This window comes from Trachypithecus francoisi, unplaced genomic scaffold, assembly GCF_009764315.1.
Source record: "Trachypithecus francoisi isolate TF-2019V2 unplaced genomic scaffold, Tfra_2.0 Lachesis_group20, whole genome shotgun sequence".
NCBI classification, from domain to species: Eukaryota; Metazoa; Chordata; class Mammalia; order Primates; family Cercopithecidae; genus Trachypithecus; species Trachypithecus francoisi.
In genome coordinates, this window is record NW_022681466.1 from 38,194,777 (window position 1) to 38,209,378 (window position 14,602).

Consider the following 14,602-nt stretch of genomic DNA (forward strand, 5'->3'; position numbering starts at 1 on the left):
CCCAGCTGAACACCAATCCCTAATACACAACCAAAACAAAACCAAAACAGTTTTGCTCATCAAGCTTCCCCTCCTGGCCAGTGACCTCCTACTTGGGTTTCTTTCTCAGGTATGTGAGTTGACCTCAGCCCCTGCTTTGCCATATAATGGCTCATTGTTCCTGTTTGTGGATTTTGCAGGTAAACAGGGCTACTTTGGAAGGAACAGATATTCCCTCACATAATAAAAAAGAAGGGCCTTTTGCTGGCCTAACAGTCTTTCTTTGATCTGAAGGCACACAGTACTTGGTTAATTACCATGTTTGCCTTGTACTGCTGGCCGAGTGGCAAGGATTAGGGAATGTCTGTCCTGCAGTTATTATTTCCATTCATCAGCTGTCAAAGCAGGCAGTGTGTGACCTTTCTTAACTGGATGACATTTGGGCATCAGATTTTAGAGTCTCCTACATGGTTAGGAAGAAATAGGTGATAGCTGGGTATGGTGGCACATGCCTGTCTTCCCAGGTAGTTGGGAGGCTGAGGCAGGAGGATCACTTGAGCCAGGGAGATTGAGGCTATAGTGAGCTATGATCGCAACACTGCACTCCAGTCTGAGCAACAGAGTAAACCCTGTCTCAAAAATAATAATAATAATAATAAATAAAAGATAGCTACTGTGGTGAGTAGTTACATTTGATGCTAAGGTATGTGTGACTGTGTATTTTAGCAGATTGTGGGTAATTCATATGCCCTGAATATGTAATTCATTTTTATTTTCAAGTGAATGTTCGGGTGCCCATGTTGCTAGCTAAATAGGCCTCAGGGAATGGGACAGGATTTCCTAAGCTGGATATAGTAAGCCTATACCTAGCTGGCCTGGCTGCACTGAACTTTTTAATACTTTATACCTGAGAAATTATCACTCCTATTAAATCTATGCTGTTTCCTTTCTCTGTCTATAGGTAGACGGAGTGCACCACCCTTGAACCTCACTGGCCTCCCTGGCACAGAGAAGCTGAATGAAAAAGAAAAGGAGGTAACAAAAAGGAGGGGGCTGGGGGAAAGAGAATAGGGGCTGATTATTCATTGAGTTGTCATTAAAAATCCATTACAGGGTCAGACCCTTGTGTTTCATCCATCTAACATACATGCACAGCTCTGGTGAATCCTAGAAGTCCAAGAGCTAAAGAGCCGTTTGTGGCAGATTTCAGAGAATTGCTTACCTTGTCACCCTACTACCATTCCTCTTTTGGGGAAAGCACATGTGGTATGTAAATTACATAATAATGGCAACTATAGTCTATTGAGCACTTACCATGTGCTACTCTAAGTGCTTTATGTAAATAAAATTAATTTTTTGTAAACCTAAAGTAACTTTTCCATGAAAATAGGTATTTCCTATTAGAATGGCCACCTTGAAAAGTTCTATACTTATTCCAACAACATAATCATCATTTACAACATTTTTGTAAATTGTCTCCAGAGCATGTTTATAAACATAAGGAAAAGATTTTTACATCATAGTCATGTTAATTTTGATTTTTAAAATTAATATTTTTATTTATTTATTTTTATTTATTTATTTATTTTGAGACGGAGACTTGTCCTGTTGCCCAGGCTGGAGTGCAGTGACACAATCGCGGCTCACTGCAGCCTCCACCTCCCAGGTTCAAGTGATTCTTCTGCCTCAGCTTCCCGAGTAGCCGGGACCACAGGCGCGTGCCACCAGCCTGGCTAATTTTTGTAGTTTTTAGTAGAGATGAGGTTTCACCATGTTGGCCAGGCTGATCTTGAACTCCTGACCTTATGATCCACCCGCCTCGGCCTCCCAAAGTGCTGGGATTACAGGTGTGATCCACCTCGCCCAGCCTATTTTTTATTTTTTTGAGACAGTCTCACTCTGTCACCCAGGCTAGAGTGCAGTGGTGCGATCTTGGCTCACTGCAACCTCTGCCTCCCGGGTTCAAACCATTCTCCTGCCCCTGAGTAGCTGGGACTGCAGGCGCACACCACCGCACCCGGCTAATTTTTGTATTTTTAGTAGAGACAGGGTTTCGTCTTGTTAGCCAGGCTGGTCTCAAACTCATGAGTTCAGGTGATCGACCGCCTCAGCCTCCCAAAGTACTGGGATTACAGGTGTGAGCCACTGCGCCCGGCCTGATTTAAAAAATTATGTGACCTACTTTTTCCAGTTGCAATCATCAGACATGTCTTCATATTGATTTTATCTGTTTCTAAAATTTAAAGCCATCCTCATAAGAATCATCATCAGGAGTTTTCAGAAAACTGTGTCACATCTCTGAAGTGTGTACCTCTTTTGGAGGAGTTCCTCTTTTGCTCCTCATATGCTCCTTTTATAATTCCCAAGGTCAGTTCCCCATCTCCCACCATATATCATTAGTTCAGTTCAGATAATAAGGAAGGGTCATAGTGAAGGGGTAGTGTTAGTCTTATTTTATCTACCAGGAACAGTAGGGATTAGTTTGGGAGTGGAAGGAAATGTATGTAGTATCTATGTATTGCTGAAGAAGGTCATAGGCCAGCCTGATTCAAATACTGAATGGCCTGGAATGTCAAGCTTTTTTTATCCTTACTCACATAGTGGTGACCTCAGACTCCTCATTGCTGGATAATGTAGCAATTTTCTAGATTTTTAGCAGTTAAAGTTACCTCCTCTTAGCAAGGTCTCTTTATCTCCTTTCCCTTTGAAGTAGGAAATGTAATCCCCAAAGCAGGGACTACTGCTTTATGCTGATACTAAAAACAATGTGATGTGCCCTTGAGAATCCAAGTATCTGTGCATCCTGCCCCCACTGTGCCCCATGGCTCTTCCCTGACCATTGGTGCTGGGACTGTACCTGGGCATTTAGTGTTTGACTCCTGAATGAGCCAGGCTGCTCCTCAGGAGCACATATTTGTAAACCCTAACACACCCAGGCCCCTGAGCCAGCTGGCATGTGCTAAAGGCTCTTCTAGCATCACACCCTGGCTTTCTCTTCCTGGGTGTGTGTCCTTAGGGAGCGTTCTCACCAGAGAGGAAGAGACTAAATGGAATGTAGTCCAGCCACCCATCAGCTCCTATAAATAGTTGGAGGTTGATGTCACTTTAAAAAAAAATTTTGCTATACCTGCTGGATTAAATTACGAAAATGACAGATGTTAATGTTTATTAAATTTGCCATGTCTTGCAGCTCTGTCAGATGGTGAGGTTGGTCCCTGGAGCCTATTTAGAATACAAATCTGCTCTATTGAACGAATGTAACAAGCAAGGAGGCTTAAGACTGGCGCAGGCAAGAGCGCTCATCAAGATAGATGTGAACAAAACCCGGAAAATCTATGATTTCCTCATCCGAGAAGGATACATCACTAAAGGCTGAGGCTCCAAGGGCTTGGGATCAGAAGTCAGAAGTTTGGAATGTGGTGGGTCAAAGGACAGTGTGGGTGGGCATTCTGGAGAGTTTTGTTTTTCAGCTGAATTCTCATTGTGAAAAGAGGGGAAAGGACAAAGGAAACCTTAAGTTGTATTAAGTCTACTTTCTTTTCCATCCTGCTTTAAAACACTCCTGTTGTTGGTATTGTGCTGCAGAGTTGTGTGCTAGATAAGCTATTATTAAATGTGAGTGGGCATTCATTCCTAACACCTCTTGTAACTAAAAGAACCATAGTACCTCACTTCACAGTGCTGGTAGAAATAGAACTAAACCACAGTCTTTAGTCCCAGGAGTCCGGCTCAGATCCTTATATTGTGAGGTAAGTTTGCTGCTTATCTGCCTTGCCTTCAAACACTGCGGACAGATTTAAAATAAAGAGAAAGGTTTTAGAGCATAAGAAAGCTCTCGTCTAAGGGTTTTCTAAACTGACTTTTTTTTTTTTTTTTTTGAGACAGAGTTTGCTCTTGTCGTCCAGGCTGGAGTGTGATGGCGAGATCTCAGCTCACTGCAACCTCTGCCTCCCGGGTTCAAGTGATTCTCTTACCTCAGCCTCCCGAGAAGCGGGGACTATACGGGTGCCTGCCACCATGCTTAGCTAATTTTCTATTTTTGGTAGAGACAGGGTTTTGTCATGTTGGCCAGGCTGGTCTGAAACTCCTGACCTCAGTTGATCCACCCACCTCGGCCTCCCAAAGTGCTAGGATTACAGGTGTGAGCCATCACGCCCAGCCTAAGCTGACAACTTTTATGAGTAAAGGGGAAGAAAATATCCTTATGATAGTCTTATCCCAAACTGCATCTTTAACTTCGGCCGGACGAGGTGGCTTGCCTGTAATCCCAGCACTTTGGGAGGCAAAGGCGGGCGGATCACGAGGTCAGGAGTTTGAGACCAGCCTGGCCAACATGGTGAAAGCCCGTCTGTACTAAAAATACAAAATTAGCTAGGTGTGGTGGCACACGCCTGTAATCCCAGCTACTTAGGAGGCTGAGGCAGGAGAATTGCTTGAACCCAGGAGGCAGAGGTTGCAGTGAGCCGAGATCACACTACTGCGCTCCAGCCTGGGTGACAGAGTGAGACTCTGTTTCAAAAAAAAAAAAAACTTTAATGTCTGGCTTTGTACTTTGCAGTCTGCCTGTCTAATCTGCAGTAGTCTTTTGAGGAGGTGGCACCGGATATAACATGTCTCTGTTATTTTTAGAATTAATTGATTAAAATGTTTTGCTATTTAATTTGTGGGTGTGTCAAATATTCTGGTAACTAAAATACACTTAAGGTGTTGGATGCCCGCCCCATCACGCTGCACTGTCTGCTGTCATATGTGTCCTGAACTCACCCTATTCTTGCCCTGGGTTTCCCAGGATACCAAGCCCCTGAGGATGGAGATGATGCAACCAACCTCAGCTTTGCTTGGATTGAGACTTGAACCCTGATTTCTCAATGGTGAAAGGCTAGACTGCAATAAAAGCTGCTTTTAAAACAGAAGTAAAGCAGCTTTATATATGGGACTCAGTAGATAAGAGGGTCAGTAGCCCCACCACATGTAAAACTTGGTCCTCAAACCTTTCCGCAGAATAAGAAGCCAAATTTATGGTTATTTTGTTTCTGTTAGAAACAAAGTTGTATATAGAAATAACTTCGTCAGAATCTATACAAATCACATCGAATGGTTGACTGATTGTTTAATTCTTTCTGCATTCAAATATCTAATTAAAATATTGTGTGCTTTGTTGGAGGCATCTGCACAAATTTTGACTGTTGTAAATATGCATGCAGCTGGGAAGGGATTCATCTAGGGGATGAGAAACGAAAAAGAGACTCTCAGGACCTGAGGGAATTCAAATAGAGGGCTTTGATTTTTTAAAAAGAATGACATGTGGAAATGATCTTTTTTTTTTGTATAGTCATATCTCGTAGAAAACATTTTACCACTACCATTACCCCTAGTTGGTTGTGAAGGGATTGCCTCTTATCCCTGAAAGGTAACTCCTGTTCTGAAAAGTTGGGATGCATTAGACATCAGTGTTAGGTGATGTCTGTTGCAGTTTGAAGAGTCCTTAACCTTGATTAAGGAAGGCTTCCTGGGAGAGGTAGGCTTTTGGGGCCATTATATGATAGAGAAGAGAGAAAAATGGCAGATGGAAGTGGGAGACAGTTCCACACACAGGGGGTGGAGAATGATGTGGAGGCAGCAGTGGGTGTAAGGACAATGGTGCCAAGAGATTTATTTGGCTAGAATACAAGGGGCAGCTGGGTAGTCAGGAGTGGGAGGATGGTAGGACAGTCTGACAGAAACCTTGGAACCAGTTGAACTCTGAAAAGCTGATGGGAAATCATGAGGAAAATGGCATGGTTGAAAATAGTAATAGAAAAATAAGACCGAAGTTTTAAATGCCTGGATTTTAGAAAGTAGGGTAATTATTTCTTTGGTATACGCAACTTTGCAAAGATATGTAGCATTGCATCCTTCCTGTTTGCTTCTAGACAGGGTTGGCCATAAACCAACTACACTGATAGGGGTCTCTCCAGATTGTCTCAGAAGAGAGAAAGAGTTTACCCTGAAACTTAATGACATGAATAAGACCTATTTACTGAAATTTTTATTGCAATTTAACGTTAAAAGTTTCTGCTGGAGTTTTATGCATATTTTTATCTCTAAGTGGTGGGAAATAAAGAACAAATCTCTTTCCATGTAATGACTCTTCTCTGTGCTCAAAGACCAAGACTCTGTCTCTTGAGATACCAATTAATACTAACTATTCACAGTTTATCTTTTCCTGGGTCCCAGTTTGTTTCCTTTTATTGTTAACTGTCTTCACTTTCCCTGCTTTTAAAAATCTGAACTCAGTTAAGCAACCAGTCATTGAAATCTTCCTCAGCTGGGGGTTAGCCGGAAAAGGGAGAAAACCAATGGCATTCATCAATAACAACAAAATCCCAGTTTGTAAGTCATTGTAGCTTTAGGAAATATGTAGGTATGTAACGAGAAAAAATCTCCATTGAAGAATCAGAGGCCAAATTACACAGCAGTTTGTGAAAACTCACTCATAAATATGTATGAGTTTTATTATTTCTTTAGTAAACTCAACTTTGCAAAGCTTAATGCCTAGAATCCCTCCAAAAACCACTTTTTCACCCATCTTTAAGCAGACAGTGGTACTGTATTCTCAACAGCATTCTGGCGAACTTCACCCATTCATTTTTAAGAATACCTTTGTGGGCCGGGCGCGGTGGCTCAAGCCTGTAATCCCAGCACTTTGGGAGGCCGAGACGGGCGGATCACGAGGTCAGGAGATCGAGACCATCCTGGCTAACATGGTGAAACCCCGTCTCTACTAAAAATACAAAAAACTAGCCGGGCGAGTGGCGGGCCGTAGTCAGCTACTCGGGAGGCTGAGCAGGAGAATGGCGTGAACCCGGGAGGCGGAGCTTGCAGTGAGCCGAGATTGCGCCACTGCACTCCAGTCTGGGCGACAGAGCGAGACTCTGCCTCAAAAAAAAAAAAAAAAAAAAAAAAAAGAATACCTTTGTGGACTCTTCTAAATATACATTGCATTATTCTTGACAAAACAAAAGGGTTTTCTGTATCTTATATGCACCTAGCTTTTTGTTTGAATTTCTAAAAATTATATTTAAATAAAAGTTTGATTCAAGAGGTACTGCTGATCTGGAAGCTTTGCTTTCCTTGCCAACATGCTCAGCCAAATGCAGCTAACCTTTCCTACATCTGCCAAAAAGGACCATCTTTGGAACACTGGGACACTGCCATGTCTGTGGCCTTGTGTAGAAGAGTTGGCCAAGCTAAAAGATTTCTCTTTAATCAGACACAGGCTGGGTGCAGTGGCTAATGCCTGTAATCCCAGCACTTTGTGCGGCTGAAGTGGGAGAATCACTTGAAGCCAGGAGTTTGAGACCAGGCTGGACAACACAGCAAGACTCCTGTCTCTACATTGAAAAAAGAAAAAAGCAAGCTGGGTATGGTGGCTCACACTTTTTGTCCTAGCTAGTTGGAAGGCTAAGGCAGGAGGATTGCTTGGGCCCAGGTAGTCAAGCCTGCAGTAAGTCATGATTGTGCCACTGTAGCCTGAGTGACAGGGCAAGAACCTGTCTCTACAAAAAAAAAAAAGACAATACCTAGTCCTTTTGAGCCACATGTAAGTGAAACAGAACAAGAGCAGGGTCACAGCAGCCTGAATAGTAATAGTCCTGCTGACATAGGCACTTGATTTGGGAGTGAGAACAATAGTGAAGAGCTTTTAGGCCGGTGGCTCATGCCTATAATCCCAGCACTTTGGAAGGATGAGACAGGCGGATCACTTGAGGTCAGAAGCTCAAGACCAGCCTGGTCAACACAGTGAACCTCCGTCTCTACTAAACATACAAAAATTACCCAGGCGTGCAGGTTTACGTCTATAATCCCAGCCTCAGGGAGGCTGAGGCAGTAGAATCGCTTGAACCCGGGAGGCGGAGGTTGCAGTGAGCTGGGCTTGCGCCACTACACTCCAGCCTGGGCAACAGAACAAAGACTCTGTCTCAAAAAAAAGGAAAAAAAAAAAAAGTGAGGAGCTTTTAACTAGGGAATTTGGAACCTAAGTAGCCAGTCCTTGAAATGTGCAACAGAACTGAAATGTTAGTATGCTGCGTTTGAGGGGGGAACAAATGAACAGTTTCTGAAAGGTATGGAAAACCAGTTTCTGTGTCTAATGGCAGGGAATTCTTTTTCTGTTCATTGTTTGTTGCCTTGGCTTCCAGCAGTTAAGGTATACTGCAGTCAAACTGCCCTTTGATTTGATTGACTAAGCTACAAATCAGAGACATTATTTAAGGGAAAGATGAATGTCATGCATCTGCCATTACAATTCCTTTGTCACTTGAGTAGCTTGTTACGCATTGTGTACTAGGCCCCCTTCCCTGTTGACAGTAGGAATAAGGAAATGGAGATAGCACAGGAAGTTACCACTAAAGGGTTCGAAACCCTGAAAACTACAAAAAAAAAAAAAATTATTTCACAGATGTAGCCCTGAAGGTCACTGTACTTACCCTTGTCTTTGAAAACCCTGTAGTTAAATTTTGCCAGCCCAGACTTGGGCTGGATAATTGAGTCTGATGTACCTGTTTTCTACTTCAGAGCACCGGAATGGATTTTAGTGGCACCAAACGAATCATTTGGTTGAATTAACCTCCTGTTCTTAATCAAGCAACACTTTTTTCATCTTGGTCTGTTCTCCCCTGAGGCCGTGGGTGGCAAAAAGCTTCCAGGTAGCTTATAATAATCCTGCCGGCCGGGCGTGGTGGCTCAAGCCTGTAATCCCAGCACTTTGGGAGGCCGAGACGGGCGGATTATGAGGTCAGGAGATCGAGACCATCCTGGCTAACATGGTGAAACCCCGTCTCTACTAAAAAATACAAAAAAAACTAGCCGGGTGTGGTGGCGGGCGCCTGTAGTCCCAGCTACTCAGGAGGCTGAGGCAGGAGAATGGCGTGAGCCCGGGAGGCGGAGCTTGCAGTGAGCTGAGATCCAGCCACTGCACTCCAGCCTGGGCGACAGGGCAAGACTCCGTCTCAAAAAAAAAAAAAAAAAAGTAATCCTGCCTTGGTCCAGAGTTGTGTTGAACAGAATCAGCATCTTAGGAAGTACGGAAAGGAGAGGGCCTCACAGTTGTTTTAAGAAACCAGCACTTTCTTAAGCAGAAATGCTGAAATGCTGCCATCGAATCACCCTTATTCAGTGAACTGACAGCTGTGCCAACTCATGACATTTCTAACATCTCTCTCCTATCGTTGGAAAGCTAGCTGCCGAGTATACTCTCCATTTCTGAAATTGTTCGCAATGACCTAAGACTTTCTTTATATTAAACAATATATAACTATTGATTTGGATCCCTCCCTCACCCCTCATCCTTCATTATCATCATTTAGGGAATTCCTTTAAAACAGAAAAACATATTCAGAAGTTAAAAATCAATGGAGGGCAGGTGTGGTGGCTCACACCTGTAATCCCAGCACTTTGAGAGGCTGAGGTGGGCAGATCACTTGAGGTCAGCAGTTCGAGACCAACCTGGCCAACATGGTGAAACCCCGTCTCTACTAAAAATACAAAAATTAGCCGGGTGTGGTGGTGCATGCCTGTAATCCCAGCTACTTGGGAGGCTGAGGCAGGAGAATCGCTTGAACCCGGGAGGCGGTGGTTGCAGTGATCTGAGATTGCGACACTGCACTCCAGCCTGGGCAACAGAGTAAGACTCTCTTAAAAAAAAAAAAAAAAAAGAGAAACAATGGAATTTGGGCTGTGGGCTCTTAATCATTTCTGATACAATTACTACCAGAGATAACTAACTCCTAGACGGGGGGAGGGAATAATGCATTTGCCCAATCGATGTCCCCTATAAGAAAACTGATGTTTTTATTTCAGTTTCTAATCTTTAGGAAGTTGTCAAAGATGAAAAGGCCAATTTTGGGGGTAATTTAATCACTTTTCCCAAAAATTATTGAAAAAGAGCAAAAAGTTCAGAAATGTCTTGAAGACTCTAGCTAAGATGGAAGAACTGATTTGAACTTTTAGTAGCAGACGATACAGCAGGATTCCGGCCCTGAGATCATGGTTATTTGCTTTGGAGAGGTGGGGTAACAGCTTTTCCACACAATATCCCTAGTAGGAGCCTCTTTTTAGTCTCTCTTTTTTTTTTTTCCCGAGACGGAGTCTAGCTCCGTCACCCAGGCTGGAGTGCAGTGGCGCCAGCTCGGCTTACTGAAAGCTCCGCCTCCCGGGTTCACACCATTCTCCTGCCTCAGCCTCCCAAGTAGCTGGGACTACAGGCGCCCGCCACCATGCTCGGCTAATTTTTTGTATTTTTAGTAGAGATGGGGTTTCACCATGTTAGCCAGGATGGTCTTGATCTCCTAACCTTGTGATCCGCCCTCCACGGCCTCCCAAAAGTGCTGGGATTACAGACGTGAGCCACCGCGCCTGGCCTCTTTTTAGCCTTTTTAACGGCAAACTGCAGCTGATAAAGCCACTCCAGTGGAGGTAGAAGCATTTATCTAAGCTCTAGCCACAGATAGGTGATAGGAATGTCAACCTCACCTGGCTGTCAACCTCAACAAGAAAATCTTGGCCTTGTTCTGGGCGTGCATAGCTTCAGATTCAGGACACCTGTCAGATCTAAGATGGGCATGGGTTTTGATTTCATTTAATTTCAACTTCCAGTGATACAAATGGAAGATGTAAAGCGAAATGCTTTTGAGAGCAGTCTCCCAGGAGTGCCTCCGCCCCCAGCGACTGTGGAAAAGAAGGCGTTTGTGGGAGAGAAGGGTGGCTATAGACGTCATTGCATCATCCAGATCCCAGCTGTGACCTGGCTCAGAGTTTTCCAGTTAAAAATAACCATGGCTTACAATTGGGGGAAAAGAGTAAACTGTTGCGTCTCCATGGAAACTAGAAGTGTGTGTGTTGGGGGGTGGAAAAAGATTTCTAGCACATGTGGCAAGATGGGGTGGATGTAGGGATCAGAAGCTTAGAGGCCCTCTGATGAAAGCTGATAACCCTATTTAGCGTCCAGGATGTAGCCAGACACTGCTCCAGGGCTCTGGAGACACTCTGCATCAAGGATTTGTTTACAATGATGTGTACATCTTGGGTCTGGTGAAGAATTAATTTGAGCCTTCTGACTGACTTCCTGTAACAGGTTTGCTACTATTTGGCAAAGCAAAGAGCAGATGAGCAAGACTGTAGGTTAGATGTTGCCTTTTAAGCAATCTGGGAACCTCAGCTACCTTTCCATTCACATTCTGTTTTCTTAGCATATTCAGCACACCTTCATTTGCATATTCAGTAGCTTGGTATGATACATGTAGCAGTTTGTAACTAGAGGGGAAGTCTCCAGGTTTTTGGGTGCCTTTGTACATTCACTCCCCTTCAGTAAGACCAGGTTTTCTTCTTTGTTGCATGAGCTTATGCAAAGCATCAGTCAATAGCTTGCCTTTAAAGGTAGGTCTCTTACCATTTCTGGTATAGTTACTACCACAGATAATTAACTCCTGAGGGGAGAATAGTTCATGTACCCTTTTTTAAAAGGTCTCTTTAAATTTTTATTTTCTTCAAATACATTCTAGTTGTAAAAAAAATTGTTTTAAACACTCATTTTATTTTTATTTTTATTTTTTGAAATGGAGTCTCGCTCCATCGCACAGGGTGGAGTGCAGTGGCGTGATCTCAGCTCACTACAACCTCTGCCTCCTGGATTCAAGCAATTCTTCTGTCTCAGCCTTCCAAGTAGCTGGGACTACAGGCGTCTGCCACCACGCCCGGCTAATTTTTATATTTTTAGTAGAGACGGGGATTCACCTTGTTGGTCAGGCTGGTCTCGAACTCCTGACCTCAGGTGATCCAATCACCTCGGCCTCCCAAAGTGCTGGGATTACAGGCGTGAGCCACTGCGCCCAGCCATTTATTTATTTTTTGAGATGGAGTCTCACTGTGTCACCCAGGCTGGAGTTGCAGTGGTGCAATCTTGGCTGACTGAAACCTCTGCCTCCGTGGTTCAAGCAATTCTCCTGCCTCAACTTTCCGAGTAGCTGGGATTACAGGCATGCACCACCACGCGCAGCTAATTTTTGTATCTTTAGTAGAGACAGGATTTCACCATCTTGGGTCAGGCTGGTCTCCAACTCCTGACCTCAAGTGATCCCCCTGCTTCGGCCTCCCAGAGTGCTAGGATTACAGGCGCCAGCCACCTCACCCCGCCAAAACACCCATTTTAAAATTAAGAGTTTAGGCCGGGCGCAGTGGCTCAAGCCTGTAATCCCAGCTCTTTGGGACACCTAGACGGGTGGATCACGAGGTCAGGAGACCGAGACCATCCTGGCTAACACGGGGAAACCCCGTCTCTACTAAAAAACACAAAAAACTAGCCGGGCGTGGTGCGGGCGCCTGTAGTCCAAGCTACTCGGGAGGCTGAGGCAGGAGAATGGCATAAACCTGGGAGGCGGAGCTTGCAGTGAGCTGACATCTGGCCACTGCACTCCAGCCTGGACGACAGAGCGAGACTCTGTCTCAAAAAAAATAATAAAAAAATAAAATAAAACTAAGAGTTTATAGAGCAGGCTGGGCACAGTGGTCACACCTGTAATCCCGGCTACTTGGGAGGCTGAGGCAGGAGAACTGCTTGAACCTGGGAGTTGGAGGTTGCAGTGAGCCGAGATCATGCCATTGCACTCCAGCTTGGGTGACAAGAGTGAAACTCCATCGCAAAAAAAAAAAAAAAAGTTTATAGAGCAAGTAACTGAAGAAGTAGGGATTGTTGACATTACTGGCCCTCTACAGCTAAATGCTTTCCTGTTTACCTGCCTGGTGTACTGAAAAGATCTGAGCACTAATCCCTGTTCTGGTATTTAATAATAATGCAACCTTGGGCAGTTTCTTAACACTTCATGTCTAATGTGTGGTTGGTAATACCTACCTGACTGGGTTGATGAAGATTAAATGGGCCAGGTGTGGTGGCTCATGCCTGTAATCCCAGCACTTTGGGAAGCCAAGGTGGGTGAATCACCTGAGCTCAGGAGTTCGAGACTACCCTGGGCAACGTGGTAAAACCCTGTCTCTACTAAAATACAAAAAATTAGCTGGGCTTGGTGGTGCGCACCTGTAGTTCCAGCTACTCGTGCCATAGCATTCCAGCTTGGGCTACAGAGTGAGACTCCGTCTCAAAAAAAAAAAAAGATAAAAAGATTAAATGGGTTAAGGTATATAACACACCTGGTGCCACCCCTTCCTTTTCTTTTCCCACTGAGCCTTTGACATTTAGTTTCACTGCAGTCAGGTATGAGCAAGTACATGATTTTCCTGTACCACCCAACTCACATGCAAAAGTCTCACAGAGGGACATGAAGATCTGCAAGAACAAATGTTAAAACAGATGTGCATTTAACAAGGATGTTGTTTATCTTGAAATTCTCACCACTGCATCATTGCTACTGCCCAAGGGTTGAATTAAGGGCAAAAGATTTCAGAGACAGATTTGAAATTACCTAATTATCCTAGATATGTTGTAATGTTCCCTTTTATAATGCCTGGCTCAAAAAGCTTGATGTCAGGTTACAGAACTGTATGCATACTTTGATTGTAATTGTGTTAACAAAACTAAAAAATCTTGCATACAATCAAGACCAGAAAGAAATCCAGATGCTAACTGTTGTTTTGTTAAGTAATAAAACTGTGGTGAGCAATGCTTTTTCTCTCCTTTTTGCTTTTTTTTTCTTTTTCTTATTTGCAATGTGACCTTTATTACTTGGAAAGTACATTTTATGAGAACTGTGAAAACTCAGAAAGAAGTTCAAAGTATTTTACATTTAATAACATCTAGTTAATCCTTATGATATCCAGATAACGTGCTACTTTACATCTTATGAAATAGCACAAGCCGGCTGGGCGCGGTGGCTCACGCCTGTAATCCCAGCACTTTGGGAGACCGAGGCGGGCGGATCACAAGGTCAGGAGATCGAGACCACAGTGAAACCCCGTCTCTACTAAAAATACAAAAAATTAGCCGGGCGCAGTGGCGGGCGCCTGTAGTCCCAGCTACTCAGGAGGCTGAGGCAGGAGAATGGCGTGAACCCGGGAGGCGGAGCTTGCAGTGAGCTGAGATCCCGCCACTGCACTCCAGCCTGAGCGTCAGAGCGAGACTCTGTCTCAAAAGAAAAAAAAAAAAAAGAAAAAGAAATAGCACAAGCCTTAGGCAAACTTCTGCAGTAGAAGAAATGTGTTCTGAGACTTCTATCCTGCTTGTTTTTAAGAAATCTTTTCTCCCAGAAACCTGGTGTCCAGTGTCCCTCTCAAATCTGCTAAAGGACAGTAGCTTAAAGATTTACTTACCTCAGGGGATTTGCATTTTTATAGCCATCAATGGCATATAATTTGGAATTAGAGGCACAGGCAAGCAGGCCTTCTGAATTCTCTGTGAGCCACAAGACCTGATGGTACCCTGAAATCAAACTTCTGTAGACTGGGAGCCTTGATGACCGCTGTTCTCCAATTCTGACAGATCAAAGCTGTTGACAGTTTGTTAACCAGAGGCAGTGATACAAATGGAAGATGCAACTATTCATTCTGAGGGACCCATAAAAGTCTGATTAAGGAGCAGTCATTGCCCAAGCAATTAAGGAGAATATTTTTGGAAAGGCAGACATCAGAAGCTAAG

At 43.9% G+C, this 14,602-nt stretch overlaps 1 protein-coding gene across 4 annotated transcripts in view; it reads left to right on the forward strand.

The window, feature by feature from the left end:
- TADA2A (transcriptional adaptor 2A) overlaps positions 1 to 6,098 on the forward strand; it is a 76,880-nt gene extending 70,782 nt beyond the window's left edge. For all 4 annotated transcript variants that reach the window (XM_033183821.1, XM_033183822.1, XM_033183818.1 and 1 more), the window contains 2 exons: positions 941 to 1,014; positions 3,170 to 6,098. In XM_033183821.1, the coding sequence (XP_033039712.1) occupies positions 941 to 1,014; positions 3,170 to 3,355 (260 nt within the window). In that variant the 3' untranslated portion in view covers positions 3,356 to 6,098. The remainder of the gene's footprint in view (positions 1 to 940; positions 1,015 to 3,169) is intronic.
- Positions 6,099 to 14,602: the final 8,504 nt, after the last annotated feature.